Source organism: Lepidochelys olivacea (genome assembly GCF_965140295.1).
Source record: "Lepidochelys olivacea isolate rLepOli2 genome assembly, chromosome: 3".
NCBI lineage: Eukaryota > Metazoa > Chordata > Testudines > Cheloniidae > Lepidochelys > Lepidochelys olivacea.
In genome coordinates, this window is record NC_140413.1 from 15,020,395 (window position 1) to 15,037,238 (window position 16,844).

At 40.6% G+C, this 16,844-nt stretch overlaps 1 protein-coding gene and 1 long non-coding RNA gene across 4 annotated transcripts in view; one reads left to right on the forward strand and one right to left on the reverse strand.

Moving 5' to 3' along the window:
- RUNX2 (RUNX family transcription factor 2) overlaps positions 1–16,844 on the forward strand; it is a 281,113-nt gene that overhangs the window by 84,746 nt on the left and 179,523 nt on the right. For all 3 annotated transcript variants that reach the window (XM_084624547.1, XM_084624548.1, XM_084624549.1), the window contains exons 3-4: positions 2,749–3,017; positions 10,840–10,996. In XM_084624547.1, the coding sequence (XP_084480673.1) occupies positions 2,749–3,017; positions 10,840–10,996 (426 nt within the window). The remainder of the gene's footprint in view (positions 1–2,748; positions 3,018–10,839; positions 10,997–16,844) is intronic.
- On the reverse strand, positions 1,119–2,802 carry LOC311518612. The gene is made up of 3 exons (XR_014711054.1): positions 2,719–2,802; positions 1,581–1,602; positions 1,119–1,377 (listed from the first exon to the last, which is right to left on the reverse strand). It is a non-coding gene; the product is annotated as an uncharacterized lncRNA (long non-coding RNA).

Genomic DNA, 16,844 nt, shown 5'->3' on the forward strand with positions numbered 1-16,844 from the left:
AGGAACAGTAAACTCCCCACCACCATCACTCCGTATTTGACAAGTACACAGAGAAAAAAAAAACTGAGATCGCTTCCAGGTGATTAGGGCTTACTATCAAACATATTTAACCATGGGAAAAAAAGAGGTAGCATGAAAATAATAAACAAATTTATGTCCTGCGCTGCATTTCCTTCAAGGACGTGTGCTATTGCAGACAAGAGCATAGAGTTGCAAACCACAGTTAGCGGTATACAGAGCGAGAGCTCTCCCATGTGACCGAAAAAAAGATTATTTTGAACATTTTCATTTCAAGTAAGTAAATAAATAAAGACCAAAGCTCCAGAAGTTTCACCTTTTTTAATGTAGGTCAGATAACAGGCGATGGTGGTTGTAGTGGGGACTAACTCAATGCTGTGTTAATTGTCAGGGAGGATCATTTTATGTATGCGCTGTTGGCTGTGTTGCTGGTTGGTTTCGAAAGTTGCCGCAGACCCTATTGTGAAAACAAGCCGGCAGCAGAACCTACAGCTGGACTAAAGCGCGGAGTGTTTGCTACATTGTGGTTTGGGTCCCTAAGACCTCAGTCGAGGCACATGTGCTTTCGGATCATTTACCTAGGTACACGCAGGTTTTTTCATGGGAAAGGGGGGTAAAGCGTAAGGGGAAGGCCAAAGATTTGTTTTATGGTGCTGAAAATGCTCCCAGAATTGTATGCGAAAAAGCCGCAAAAAGGCACCATAAGCGGAGCCCCCCTCCCATCACCCCAAACCACACCGACACTTAGCGCAGCTACTACCCCCACCCACAGCGCTTACTTTGTACAAGAAGGTGGAAGTGGCACGTCGAAGTAAATTAGAGGGAGAGTTTTGATAGGTTGTTATCTGCTCTGGGAGGCGTTCACACTTTTTTACTATTGGGTATGTAAATTGTTTTTAATAAGATCTGCCTTTTTTTAAAGGGCGAAAACAATCCAGACTCTCTTTACCTTAATAGTCTGAAGGGTTTTTTTTTTTTCTAGCTTTCATTTATTCAAGGAAATGTTTTAGGCTTTAGATTGACAGGATCTTAGCAAAAAAATCCTTGGCACCAAATGATAAAGTATTATCATTTATTTATTTATTTATTTATTTGGCAAACAAGATAGTCCGGGCTTTTTTCAAAACAAAAAATGTGTTCATGGAAAAAACCCGGAGAGAAGTACAGATCGGAGACAGTCTTGTCATTCCCTCTAGTCCTGTCCCCGGGTGGGGGAGATCGCCGGAAAGCAAAGCTCGTTCTCCTGTGGGGGATGCACATTGTTTTATTTATTTTGAAGGCTGCCGAAGTATGAGGACGGGGTTGAGACACCACGTGCTGCTGACTCTCATCAGCATAACGATCGCCTTAGCCAGAGTCCTGTATATATAAACCACAAAAACCTAATCATTAGAAATCCCAGCCTCCAAAAACCACATTTAGGACCAAAAAAAAAAAAGTTAAAAAAAAATAAAAACCAACGGAGGCATTTTTTTTTCGGCTCCTTCATCCTCCCCGACTCAACTTTTGGGACTCAAAAGAAAGTTTTTTAAAACCAGTTTTTCAGAAAAAAAATTAATTACCTTTTTGGTTTTTGGTTTTTTGCTGTTGTTAATCAAGGGAAGAAAAAAAAAGATTTTTGTTAGTCTATTCGACTCAACGGACTTGAACCCCGCCGCCACTTAATTAAAAGGGACCGGAGTGCACCCAAGCTCCCTTTTGCAACAAGTTACTTAAGCGCATTTTAGAAAACAGCCTGACAATTGTTTGTGTCTATTCTCCCCTCTTATTTTTCCGGGAATCAGAAGTCTGAACATTTTAAAAAAGCCCTGTTCCTCTTTACGCAGCCTCCTAATGTTTCTCTTTTAATTATTAGTATTTTGACTACGGTTTGTTGTTGTTGTTGTTTTTTTTTCTGGCTAAAAACGCAGGAACTTTCTTGTTTGGGCTGAAGTAGCTTTGGGGGAAGGGAAACAGCTTTGCAGAGACACTCTTCAAAACTTTTTAACCCCCACCCCAGTCCCCTCTCCCTCCTGAAGCAATAACTAATAATCGGAAAAGCTGAGAAGTTACTTGGCATCTAAACTTTCTCCGATCAAGATTTTTTTGTGGAGGGGGGAGACTTCCTTGGAGGAAAACGGGACATTCCCCTTAGCACCCCCACTCAGTAGTTGAAACCTAGCCTCCTCTTCTCGCTGCTGCTTCTCCTGCAAACAGCAGCAACCCAGGAAGCTGAAATCAGCAGCTGCTTTACCTCTCCCAGGCAACCTTTAAAAATCCAAAAGGAGAAGAGAAGAGACAAAAGGAAAGACAGAAAAGAAGGCAATCCCGAGCACTTGAGGGAAGACGCGGTGGCTGGAAGGAGGGAAGGAAAAAAGAGCAAGAGAGACTGAACAAGAAGGAAGGAAGCAGGAGAAGCTCTTTTTGCAGCACCCGGGACCATGCAGTTTCCAGCTGGGCTTTGCTAAGAGGGGGACAGCCCTAGGATCCCACCGCCAGACACTGTGTCCCCCATTCCTCCAGGCTGCAGACTCGCCCCCAAATCAGCCACATCACGCCCCCCCCCGTTTTTTTAGCTGTGATTTTCCCCCTCCTGCATTTAACCCGCTCCTGCTCTTTCCTCCCGTCTTCTCCCCTCCACTTCTCCATTCACCCCTTTTTTAACCCCCCCACTACACGCCTCCTCGAGTGACCCCCCCACCGCCCCCTCAGCTCGCTAACTTGTGGCTGTTGTGATGCGTATTCCCGTAGATCCCAGCACCAGCCGGAGGTTCAGCCCCCCCTCCAGCAGCCTGCAGCCCGGCAAGATGAGCGAAGTGAGCCCGGTAGTGGCAGCCCAGCAGCAGCAGCAAGAGGCGGCGGCGGCCGTGCCCAGGCTGCGCCCCCACGATAACCGCACCATGGTGGAGATCATCGCCGATCACCCCGCCGAGCTGGTCCGGACCGACAGCCCGAACTTCCTGTGCTCCGTGCTGCCCTCGCACTGGCGCTGCAACAAGACCCTCCCGGTGGCATTCAAGGTAAGACACCCCCCCGGCCGCCGCTACGCTCGGTGTGCCCGGCAGCCTCCCCGCCGCTTCTCCGCCAGCGACCGGAGCCAGGCTAGCCTCCCGCTCCCCACCTTCTCCAGTGAACACTTATACAACCCCCGCAGCAAGGGCAGTGTGTCCTCTCTCTGCCCCCTTTAACACCCATGTGCCCCCCCATGACTATGCACCCCTTAGGGGTCCCTCCCGAACAACCGTGCCCCCGAGGCACTAGGGGAGTGGGCACCGTATCCTGTCATTCCTCTGGTCACTGCATAGACCCCTGACCCGAAGGGCCACCTCCCTTCTCACAGCCCCCCCCCCGCTAGCAGTACACCCCTAGCCACAAGGAAAAGGAACCCTTTATTCTCATTTCACAACCACACCCGCCCTCACCACAAGGCAGTGCAGCAACTAACTACCCACCACCTATAACGACCGGGCACCCCCAGCCACAGGGGCAATGCACAGGCTGACGCCTCCCATTAGCAAGCGCATACTCTCAACCACCACAGGAATCATCTAACTACGCTCCATTCATACCCACGTCTCCTAACCACCAACAATGCCTCCCTATTAGCGCCCCCCACAACAGTCATCCACTCCTTAGCACCCAATGAACCCGCTTCTCCACTGACATCCCAGACACCCCAACACTACCAGGGCAAGGGAGCTAACGCCTCACTCCATCATACACTGCCAACCAGAAGAACAATGCACCCCGTAACCACATGAGCCGTGTAACCTCTAAGTAACAGAAAGACTGGATGCAGAATATCTTTCCAGTAGGTGGGGGGATTTGCCCATCTCCAGAGCAATGTATAGGGTCATAAGAAAGGGGAGAGGAGAAAGGGTGGCTTTTAGCTTCCTCCAAATGTTCCCTCTCCTCTGTTTCAGCACCAAAGGTCTGCCCCCTTCCTTTCACAATGTCTAAAGGCATTTTAATTGATGTATTAATGGGTACGAAGCAGGGTTTGATGGTGTTGTGTGTGCATGCCCTACTGTTGATTTAGGAAGGACACCAGGAGAAGGACCCACGTTCCTGATGGAACTTTTTCCCCCTTTTTCACTTGGGTGTGTCTCTCTAGGTGTCAGGTTGAACTTACTTTTTGCGAAGTGACAAGCTATTTGTATTTCATTATGTGAGGAGATAGGGGGAGGTGTTGCTGCCTCCCGGAGTTACACTATTTTACAGCCGCTTCTGGAGATCAGATCCTCCCAAGCTAGGCGTAGAAAAATTATCCAGGTTTTAAAACTGGGATCTACAAAGGGGCTAAGAGTGGGGAGAGGGGACAGAGCTCTTGCCCTCCCAATGGGAGATGGTACCCCTTCACTTCTCCTGCTGGACAAGTTAGGAAGTGTCTGTCCAGAAGACGCTCATTTTGACAGGGGACAGTGCATAAGTTATCAGAAACATCATAAGCTATCTAAATAATAAATACCACCCAGATCTAAATCGGGAATGTTGTTTTTTGTTTTCAGTCGACATCCACACACTCTGCTAATGTTAAGAAAGGATTATTTGGTGGTTGTTTGTGTGCTTGCTTTTAAGCAAGCCTTTACCCTCCCACCAAACTTTCTGCTGCAGATTTCTTTCAGTTCCTTCAGTGGGGAAATGAGTAGTAACTGGGCTGTCCCAAAGCACCTGTGCCTGTCCATCAGCACCTGAGTCAGTCCAAAACCCAGCACCAGAATTAACAGATCTAAACTTTGCAAATGTGGATGTTACTGCCTGTGTAAAATCGAAACCCCTCCAACCTCCTGCTATTGCAGCATCCATGAAGTTACCCTGCCTGAAAATCATTGAAAAGCAGAAGAGTTTGAAATCAGTATTTTTCTGGAACAAAGTATAACTATCTAAGAGTGCTGTAGTTCCTGACTGATAGAGATGTAATCATTACTAAGGGGGGATATATTTGTAAGTGAAAAATCAAGAGCATCAGTAAAGGAAACTGATGTTAAAATAAGTGTATGAAAAGCGGACATGGAGACTGAATGGCTTGCTTTAATATCAGACAGAGAAACAGACTACATTTGTCTGAAGCTCACATATATGACAGGGAAAGGTTGTGTAAGAACGCGGTCTGCCTTAGAGTTAAATGATTAGTAGTCTTTGTGGGCCCCACTTGTTAAAGATTGCAGAGAACAGGCTATACAAACCATTAGAAACATCTTCTCTTTCTGTAACTTTGCCAAGCATTAAAGGGCCATGGCAAATATCAGGTGTAGATCACTTCTCCTTAGCAAGTCTTATTCAGAGGGAACTGGTGGTTGGGGGGAAGGAGGAGGAGATTTCAGACAACTTTTATTGTAATTTTGATCATTGTTAGATTAGATGAGTATTAAAATTATAGTTCACAGAAGTAAACATTACACATTGCAGTTATATCTGTCTCTGGCTTCTTTTGAAATGTCAGGTATCACCTTCTACTGTTTCTTATTTACTTACCTTTAAAGGATACTATCACATCTGCTGGATTAAAAAGTTTAGGAGAAAAATATGAACCAAATATGACACAAGATATGGTTACAAAAAATCGTATTTAAACCAGATAAAAGGAAAGATGTCTTAGAGCATTTCCCAATTCCTCTCTGTCTATATATATTTATGCACACACTAGCTAAATTGGACAAATTATTCAGTATGCATAATATTCAAATACTACAGTAATAAAGGCCATACATGTACCTATTGACAGACCCGCATAGATTTATCCAGTTTATTGAGGTGTCAGGGATATTAAATTGACCTCAAGCAGTTCTTTGACCACTTACACCACCACTCAGCTATAAAGCATGTGTACATTTACATACATCTGTATTTTTACACAAAGAATATATATGCATGCATTATATATACATTCTGTATATATTACCTTTATTTACTAATGAAAAACTGTACTGTAAATCCTAATTACATTTACTTAATAATTATCTTGAACACATATTTTATCAGTTTTCTTTTCACTATATAAATTAAAATGGTATGTAACTCTGCACAATTTCAAGATGAAATAATCCAAATGCATATATAACAAAAAATAAAATATCACTATAACTTAATGTAACACAGTAGCAGTTATCTTTAACCTATATATATATATATACACAGATCTGGGATGTACAGTAACTAGCTCACATACAGCATGCTTTTTAAAAATTGGCAACTGAAGTTTTATTGGCAATAAATAATATGTTGATGATAATATTTTGAATGGTGTGTTAAGTATATCATAATTCTGTTATAGGATTCTCTAGTTAAAAAGTGCTTTGGACATACCACTGTTTTAATTTAAAAAAACAGATTTAAATCAACTGTAGGAAAGGAAGTATGTTATAAACAGTGCTAGTTTTGATTATAATTTTTTAAAATCATGTTGGCTAGTAAGACACTTGAATTGGAGTATTAATATTTACATGAGCTGTGAAGGGAGTTCTTGTTTAATATACTGAGTAGTAAGACTAAGTTAGTGCAAACTATTTTTACAGTGAAGAATGTTAACAATGCACTTATTTAACATAGCTTTGTAGCTGCTTAATAATATTCAGGTGGCTAAGATATAAAGGAAATTGGGACAATGGGACTGCGGCCAAATCATGTTCACGTTATTCACAAGTAGTTCCATAGTAGTCAATGGGACTACTTACTTGAGTAGGGATAACAGGATTTGTCCCTCAGCTGACAATTCTTTCGGGAGCATCTTACTGAAATGCACAAAGACAGAGTTATTACATCAGGCTTGTATGTTCTTTGTTGTCCTGCAAGATGCTGATAGTAGCAAAAAGCATTAGTTGACATAAGATAATAACAATCAAGAAAAAAATCAATGTACAGTATTCAAGCTATATCCAGTAGCACCAGTAGTTAAGGGTCTGTCAGCGTTTTCACTCTAACCCCCAGTTTTCAGAGTTTATAACTCAGCTGTTTTAAATAGCTTCAAGCTGAACTTGGTGTATAAATTGTCAGTCCAGATGTATTTTTTTAAACAAAAAGTAGTGCAAATCAGTTATTCTGTTTTAAGTTATAGACCATTACAATATTTTTAATAGCTTCAGATGCTCTTTTGGCAAACTCTAGGCAAGAAAAGACATTATTTGTAATATAGGAGGTTTTACATTCTGGGACTCCTTTATGCGAATAATGCCTTTTATTTTTGCAAGCAAAGGTATTGAAATGATAGAGATAATAGTGTTTGAAAACAGCTAATAGCATGTTCACAAGCTCTTTCTGGAAACAATCTTTTTACTATGTAAAGAGTCTTACTACATAATATTATTGTGTAGTATTTTTGCTTCACATTTATAACGTCAGTCTTCAGTCTACATACCTTGGCCATTTCAAATCCCATGGGACTGAAACTGGGCAAACAGGTTGCCAGACCAGACATGAATTGTTATTCGAAAAAGTACATGCATTGATAAAGTCATTTTCAAATTCTAAGATTTGTGTTTTGTGGCTCCAGGTGCCTTTTTGCTGAGACCTAGCTAAAAAAAACCCCAAATGCTTAATTTTTAGCCATCAGAATTTATAGGTATTTTAGTATGGATTGGTGCCTTTTGGAAAATAAATATTTTTAAATGGCTGAGATATTAATCTTTGAAAAATAGCTAAACAGCCCACAGAGTAGCTACTCTTAGTTATTTATGTTTAATGATTAGTACTACTGCCCTTTTTTTTTGCGATGCATTATAATCCTTGATTTTCTGTCTAAGATATTTTAAATCATTTTAGGTTGATACGTGGTATAAAAACTGCCAACTCAAGTTCACTTCTTTACACAAAAAGTCTTTCAATACATAGTTATTTTTAATTTAAAAAGTGTATAAATAATATGTATTTTTCTACCTTTCTGACTTTTTTGTAAAGTTATGGGCCAGAACAGTGACATTACAAATGTGCCATAGCCTATTAATATTTCATTACAAAAAACGTAAAATGCCAGTGGTAAATGTGTTATTCTTACTCAGTAGTAGAGAAATCTTTTGTGCGGTATGTTTGAACTTTGTTTTATTAGACAAAGTTTCATGTTTGCACCCAGAGCTCCAAGTGTCTTTTCTTAGTAAGAATAATATTCAGTGACATTACATAACAGTGTGTCAAAGGATGCTGTATATTAAGAATAATGTTGGTGCATATTAGGTATGAGCAGCACACCAGCACTATGACCCTTGCAAGAAGTGTCATACACAAATTGTACTGCTGTTTAAAATGACAAATTGAACTTAAATAGACAACAACATTTAAAAAAAATAAAAACCCACTTATGGATCAGAGTGAAACCCACTGAAAATGAAGACGTAGAGGGTTCAAGATAGTAGGGCCTTCAAAGAGTATTTTATCTTACTCATGCTCACGCCATTGTGTCCAGATAGCAATCTATATTATTCATTATTATAAGGGTTCAAGGTAGATTGTGATCAATCTTAACCAATATTTGATTTGCTGCATACATAGACACAAGGAGGTGAGTTGAGGACAGAGTAATTTCACTCCCTCATCTTGAGGCCCCTTGACAGACTTGCACTTCCTTCTCTGCTCTGAGTTTCTTTTGCTTTTCTGGATGTAATGTGTTGGATTTTTTTGTTTTTTAAGATACTTAAAAATATGTTGTAACTTACACTGGACATGTATATGGATAACAAGAATATCCAGAGTGGTAATAGTAAAAACTCAAAACTTAAATTTTTTTAGAAGTAATATAAAACCTCGTGCTTCTGGGTTTAAACCAAATTCTGACTAGTAGAGGGTAGGTGGGCAGATTATTCCACATCTGCCTGTTGTGGGGTTTCTAGCACCTTGCTCTGAAGTATCTGGTTCTGGCAGCTGTCAGAGACAGGATATTGGGCTAGATGGACCATGGGCCTTATTCAATATGTTAATTCTTATGTTCTTGTGTCAGTGACATTAAAATCACTTTGCAGTAATTTTTGGGGTGAAGTCCTGCTTCACTGAAGTTAGTGGCAACACTCCCTTTGTATGTTAGGTGGTCTTCGGAAAATTATACAAGCATCAATTTAATGCATCATATGCAGTGCATCAGCTTTGCTACATGCTTGCTCCAATTTAGATCACCAGAGCAATAATTTTTAGTATGGAATCTATCAATTAATGTATATTTCAAATTTGGTATACATTTGACACTATATTTGTTGCTGTTCAGCACACAGGGTTATATCATTCCATCCATATTTATTCAGAGCTGTTAATTATGGTATTTCTACTTAATTGATGGTATGATTTGACCTGAACTTATTAGTTTCAGACATGATCATATTTGGGAAAGACATTTAAAGCTGAATTGATGACAAAATGTCATAGCGTATATTTCAGAAAAAAAGAGTTGATCATCACCTGGTTTTGTAGTATGAATAATAAAAAAGTAATATCTGACCATCAAATGGTAGTAACTGTAAAGGGACAGGGTTCAGTAGAATCATAAGCTAGAATGTCTCAGGCCAAATATTTTTATAAAAAGTTTTAAAACTCTCATGTGCAAAATTTGTGACTCTATTTGTAACACATTTATATTTGTTGTTAGTAATGTTATAGTAAAGGGCCTAGGAAAATTATTTGCTCGGTACTGTTGTGGAGAATCATTGCATCCTATCTGAAGTAATGTTGAAATAAAGTTTCATAGTGAATCAGTGTTCATGTTCTAATTTAAATATAAAAATACTATTTTATATCCCAAAGCATTGTCAAAACGGAATATAATACTCTGTTTTCATCTCTGGCTGCACTGAAATGCAGTATCTGTTTAATAGCCCACTCCAGCAGTACACAATCTGTAGGACAAGCAGTGAGAACATCATATATATTTGAAATACAAGGTCAAATTATGGTGGTATAATGTTGTCACCCAAGTTAGAATTAGAACAATACACCAGTGTTAACCACACCCTACTCTTGAGACAAGTGCTAGGAGATCTTTAACAGCTACAAGTGGATAGGCTCTTGGTTTTATGTTGTATCTGAGAGATGTCAGTTCCAGCAGCAGAAGGCCTCATAACAGAATGTTGGAGAACTCTTCCAAAGGAGGTGTGCCATTTACTGAAGCCCCAGCATTACTCCCCGCTGCAGCTAGATGTTATTTGGAGGTCTCTTCTCCAACTCTTTAGGCCTGACCAGGGCCGGCTCTAGGATTTTTGCAGCCCCAAGCAAAAAATTTGCTGCCCCAAGCTCCGAGAGCGCGAGCACCCAAGCGAAAAAAAAAAAAAAGGATGGCCAGAATGCTGCCCCTGGGATTGTGCCGCTCCAAGCATGTGCTTGCTTTGCTGGTGCCTAGAGCCGGTCCTGGGCCTGACCCAGTTTCTCTGGTGAATTCTGACATGAGCAGGTGCTCAGATACTACAGGGGTGGGAGTCGGTCTAAGAGTTTAAATAGAATAGAATTGCAGAGCGAAATGGCTGCTGATAATAATATCCAACTTTCCATTTCAAATGCATTCTCATGTATGATTTATGGATATGAGCCATATTTCATGTTGTCCCACTGCACATGGGCTGCAAAGAACAAAGTTGGCTTTAAGGATTTATTAAACCATAATACTCCCCATAAAGATACTGAACGTTTCTGACGTGGTAAAACAAAGAAGGACCCTCTATTAGACTATGAGAAAGTGAGACGTTATGATATGTTTCTCTGTTTGATGTAACTCTTTATTCCTTACTCTGCTGGCTCATGACTGTTGACCACAGTTGACAGCAATAACCACCGCAGAGCTTAATACCGAAGATGCATATGTGTAAACTGCAACAAAGACAAACATTTTCAAACCTAATTTCAAGAATTATTGCTGTCTCCCCATTGTCACAGGTGGTGGCTTTAGGAGAAGTACCTGATGGGACCGTGGTCACCGTCATGGCTGGAAATGATGAAAACTATTCTGCAGAGCTGAGGAACGCTTCTGCTGTGATGAAGAACCAAGTGGCCAGGTTTAATGACCTAAGATTTGTGGGCAGGAGTGGAAGAGGTATGCTGTTACATTTTATATTTGTATAATGAATAACAAATGCAGTCGAGAAGTCAAACTGATTCTACAATGAAATACTGATTAGTCTGCAAATAAATCCCCATCAGCCTTTCATTTACAGGGATAAATGCTGGTTTTGTTCGCAAACTTCAGCATTTGTCCAAACCAAGTTTGTTGTCTGTGCGCCTTCCCAGGTTTTTCTGACTCCTGACATTTTTTGCTTGTTTTTATGACATCTGAATTTTGAAAAAAAAATATTTGCCGACCTGGTTCTATATTTTACTCATATTGGGAGGGGAGAATGAAGTGAAGAGTTTCACATTCCGAGTTACATGAAGTCACACCACAAATTTCAGGCCATGGTAATGAGAGAAGGAAAACGCATGTGCTTCTGTAACAGTAAAGCTGCCTCTTAACTGGTAGCAGGAAGAGCTATCGTTATGTTCTTTGCATCTCACATGTGCTATCGGTAGGGCCCTACCAAATTCACAGACCATTTTGATCAATTTCATTGTCGTATGATCTAAAAAAATCATAAATTTAATGATTCCAGCTATTTAAATCTGAAACGTCAGGTGTTGTAATTGTAGGGGTCCTGACCCAAAAAGGAAGTTGTGTGTCTGGGGGGCTCACAAGGTTATTGTGGGGTGGTTGCAGTACTGCTGTCCTTACTTCTGTGCTGCTGCTGGCGGCAGCGCTGCCCTCAGAGCTGGGCATCTGGAGAGTGGCAGCTGCTGGCCGGGAATCCGGTTCTGAAGACGGAGCAGCCGTCAGCAGCAGCGCAGAAGTAGGGATGGCCTGATATGGTATTGCCACCCTTACTTCTGCACTGCTGTCTGCCCTCACTCAGCAGCCATTGCTCTCTGGCCACCTAGCTCTGAAGGCAGCACACAAGTAAGGGTGCCAATTCCACAGGCCCTCTAAAATAGCCTTGTGACTCCCCTGCAACTCCCTTTTGGGTCAGGACCACCAATCTGAGAAATGCTAATCTCCACCATGAAATCTGTATCGTATAAGGAAAAAGCATGCAAAAGAGCAGATTTCACAGGGGGAAACCAGATTTCCCGGTCCGTGACGCGTTTTTTATGGCCATGAATTTGGTAGGGCCCTAGCTATAGGCCAGGGATCAGCAACTTTTGGCATGCGGCCTGTCAAGGAAATCCGCTGGCGGGCCAGGCCGGTTTGTTTACCTGCAGCGTCCGCAGGTTCGGCCGATTGCAGCCCCCACTGGCTACGGTTCGCCGTTCCAGGCCAATGGGGGCTGTGGGAAGTGGCGGCCAGCACATCCCTTGGCCCATGCCACTTCCCGCAGCCCCCATTGGCCTGGAACGGCGAACCGCAGCCAGTGGGGGCTGCGATTGGCCGAACCAGCGGACGCTGCAGGTAAACAAATCCCTGCCCACCAGCGGATTTCCTTGACAGGCCGCATGCCAAAAGTTGCTGATCCCTGCTATAGGCCATACACTTTATGGGCCTAATCCCATAGGGCTTTCCATTGACTTCAGCATGCTTTGGATCAGGCTCCACATGTGCTGCAACATGCAATCTTATGTTCTGTTCTGTAGCTTGCTTAACTTTATAAACCTTGGTTGTAGGCTTTTGGTTTGAATGAAATTTAACCGCTAATACACATTGCTTACATCAGAATGGCAGAGAATATAACTTTCTAGTTTCCTAAAGATTTAGAGCTCTGAAATTATCTCTTTGCTGCTTAAGAGCTTCCTCTAATCTGAAATCTATACTCCAGTCATAAGAAGCTTTTATAACCAAGGCAAGATTGAAAAGAATTTCCTTTTAAAATTCTTGCAGCTGCTTTAAAATTTGAGTTAACGACTGAAAGGATGCCTTGAAGGAAACTGACTTGTCAGTTTTTACTGAAGGAATCCTTAGGGGGGTTTGCTATATCAGGCCACTGATTCAGCCTAAATATTTTTGTTTATTTCATGTAATACTTAGTTTTTAAAAAGTCATCCAGTGGGGAAAAAAAAAGTTTACACTCTCTGTTGCAAAGTTAACAAAAATGCTAATTTTATGATAATACACTATGTAGAGGAGTTGCAATCCAGCTTTGACAGAGCGATCGTTTATCAGAGAAAGTCAAACCTCTGACAACTGCCTCTGTAGTTCAAATCAGATGGCACATTGTTACCATTATAAGTGTTTCCAGTGAGCAGATTTTGTTTTAGGTATGTGGCCAATAATGCGTACTTTTTAGCTTTTAAGTTTTTTAAAATTATGTATAATAAAGGACCACTCTACGGCAAAGGTAATACGATATAAAAATGGAGTTCACTTCCCTCTAGGATGAGGTGTTCTTCTCTTCCATTTGTCTTACTTCCTTTAAAAAAAAAAATAAAAGTTGCTGTCTGCTTTTGTCTTTCCGTTGATGGATTAAATCGGAAGGTTCTCTGGCTCCACTACCGGTGCAGCCTTACAGTAAAAGTACAGTAGTTATATCCCATAACAAGTGATGAAAAAGAACTGACATATGATGTACTACCTGTGCACTCTGAATCTCATTTGAAACCTATGAAATATACTTTTTTATTAAAACATAGGAAATGAAGTAGAGTATCTAAAGGATCAGGGACTATATACATATACACACATATTTTAATTTTTATTTTATATATATATAGAACACTTTTCAAATTTGGCCAAAGTAGTTTCATTTATCTTTTGTGTTCTTCAGACTTTGATTAAGAAGTTTTCTCTGATCAATCTGGGTAACATCTATGGAAAAGTGATAGTGTACTTTACAAACTCTCAACATATTTATTTAAGAAACTTCAAAGAAAAACAAAGGGTGTGCACTGTTTTACTATATTGGCTTTCTGAGTTTTGGCTAGTTTCCCAAATAGCAATTTTTATATTTAAAAAAAAAAGAAAGAAAAAAGACAGACTTAACTGCTTGCAGACTTTTCACGCATGGAAGATGAAGAAAGCTTCTTTTGATGAAGTGTAATTATGTCCAAACAGAGCTGACCCCCTCCCCCTATATTTCTTATGATCTTAACGGAAGAAAGTAGGGATTTTCCTTTGAAGCAGCCGGGACTTGGTGGAAGATCTGAAATGCCACATTCTGCTGCCAGAGGCGGGATGGAGAAATTGGTCCAGACTTGTCTTCCAGACTTAGACAGAACAGAGAGAGAGAGTTATCATTAATGATAGATTTTTATAACACCACTTAAAATAGCAGGAAAGCAAACAGTAGTAGCAAACAGACGTGAGAAAGCTACAAAGAGAGCAGAGAAGAATACTGGTGGGTGCATGAAGTTGGATAGGAAAAATAAAATAGTAAAGAAGTCATTTTTCAGAGGCAAGAAACTAATCCACACCTGTGTCTGACTTTACATATACATCTGTCAAAATAGCTCCCTCTTTGATCTTTGTATCTCTAAATTTAAACATCAAGTCTGAATCATCAACCTACCTCTTTACCTTCTCTCCATTTCCCTTCTTTCCCATGATCCAATGGGGATACTCTGATTGCACATTTTAGTATTATCCAACAAAAGAGATTACCTGCCACTTCACCGTTTTGTTTATTTTCTATCCCATGGCAACACAGACACTTTTTTTGGATGGGGAAATACAAGTACCCTAACACTGGGCCCTAAATGTGTATGCGGAAGTCCCATTAGTGGGAGTTGCTTATGTGAGGTTGTAGGGCACTAACTTATCCTTAGGGGCCTGCTCCAAAGTCCATTGGAGTCAATGGAATGTTCCCATCTTCAATAGGTTTTGGATCAGGCCCTTAATTTTTTTGTGTCTTGATATTTTGAATTAAGCACATTAACATCTGGATGAAAAAAATATGCAACACATCCACAGGTCGCCAGGTCTGCTTCCAAGCTAATTTCTCTTGTTAGCTTTAGGCTCCAACATATGTCAGTCTTGCCCATTAGTATGTCAGTTGCACTCACATGTGTTAATGACAAAGAATGCACAGTTTGGGGACACATTCAAGCAAGAGTGCCAAATAATTTCTTACCCTGTGAGGCTCATTAAAGAGTACTATAATTATTCATTAGCTACCAGAAGTAAATAGTTTAAATTTTTAAGGGCACAGAGAAAGCTATTAAAAAAAAGGTATATAGGAATATTTTGCAGCTGATGAAAGATATCCAGAAAATCAATTACATCTAACTGTGGAAAGCGTAAGTGTCCACACAAATACATAATCCTCTGAAATGTACTTTGGCCCCAATTTTGAAAAGGTGCCGATGCCTTCAATCCCCTTAGACTTCCCTGGAAGTAGAGGGTGCTCAGCACCTTGAGGATTGGGCCCTTGTACAACAAAAAGCCGTGAATTGGTTACTTGGAGGGCTGAGACTTCCTGAATGCTGATACGTTATTGCATCTGTTTAGCTAAGAATATCAAGTAGGGAAAAGAAAACTCTCCCCCTTTCAAATGAGACGTGCTCAACTGCCCGTAGTTAGGCTTTGGCAGGATGATAATTTAGACATGCGCACAGGCCTTGGCAGAAGGCAAAATATAGCCCTTTATATGAAGTGTGTATTTTTTGGCCATTGTATTATGCAGAGATATTTTGGGGTTAGAAAACCTTGCAGTACTTGTCTGGTTGTAGAATGAATTTTTGAACTGTCACAAGCAGTGTGCTTTATCGTGTTTTTTTTTTTAATCTAGACAGGCTTTTATGACCATTTGACATATTAATAAAACCATAATATGGCAGGACCAAATGCTGTCTGTAGATGCACTTGGAAACTCCCATAGATGTTAGCAGTAGCCACCCCTGTACAAATGGGTGAAATATCACTGGTGAATTTTTGTGTAAGCAATAGGTTAAATTCCTGCTATTACTCTATAGTTACTCTTCTCTGCAATGTCAGTTTTGAGAGACCTGCAGAAGGGTCTCTCTCTACCTTTTTCTAGAGTAGCAAGGATGAGGGCAGCTAACTTCTTCCACATGCTCCTGTTGCTGCTTGCTACCAGAATGTGACCTTTTTGGTTTTTCACCCCCGCTGCCAGAGCCTGGAATTCACAGACTTCACTCTCAGTTGTATCTGTTGGAGAAATGGGCGCAACTGGAACACAGTTCCACCTGGAAAGTTATTTTACTCGACATGACAGTTCTATTCTCTTGAAACATTCTCTGTCGCTTGCTCTTAGAAAAATATGGCCAAGACCGTCTGAAGTTGTACGCTTGGTAGTAAATGATGTGTGTCTCAGGCAGGTTTTGAAAGTATCTGACTTGGCTTGAAAAGAAAGACCAATTACTAGATTTGACAGCCAAAGACCTGTTCTGTATTAGGGTTTATATATAGCCTGTTCTCTATTAGGCTTTGAATTGATTGCATTAAGTTTTGCGCACTTACATATTGTTTAAGATTTGTGTTTTGATTGAATGCCTTCAGAGTTCAACGAGAGGGAAAAAAAGTCACTGGCCAGAAAAAAAAAAAACCCAACAAAAGGGTTTTAAGATTCTGGTAAAGTAGCAGCTTAAATGAGCAATAAGGCCCGAGATTGCTGACTGTTTTATTGAGTCACTGTTGTACGCCCACCTTTTCCTGTCTTGAAAGAGTTTGCAGTTTTGACTATCTGACGTGACTAACCGTTGCATATCTGACTGATTACAACTGTCAGTGAGTCTGCAGAACAGAGGCCAGTGTCTTGGGAGAATGTATGCTGAGATCCAGTCTTTTGGTTTATTTATTTAGTTCTTCATTGTGCCAAAGGCTGCAGATCATCGTGTACAACGTCTATATGAAATGTAACACTGAAAAGTTAAAATGCAGATTTGTGATAGAAAATATTTTATATATACAAAAACAGTTTCTCACTGTCAGTGGATAGATATTTAAAGATTTAATAGATGGAGTA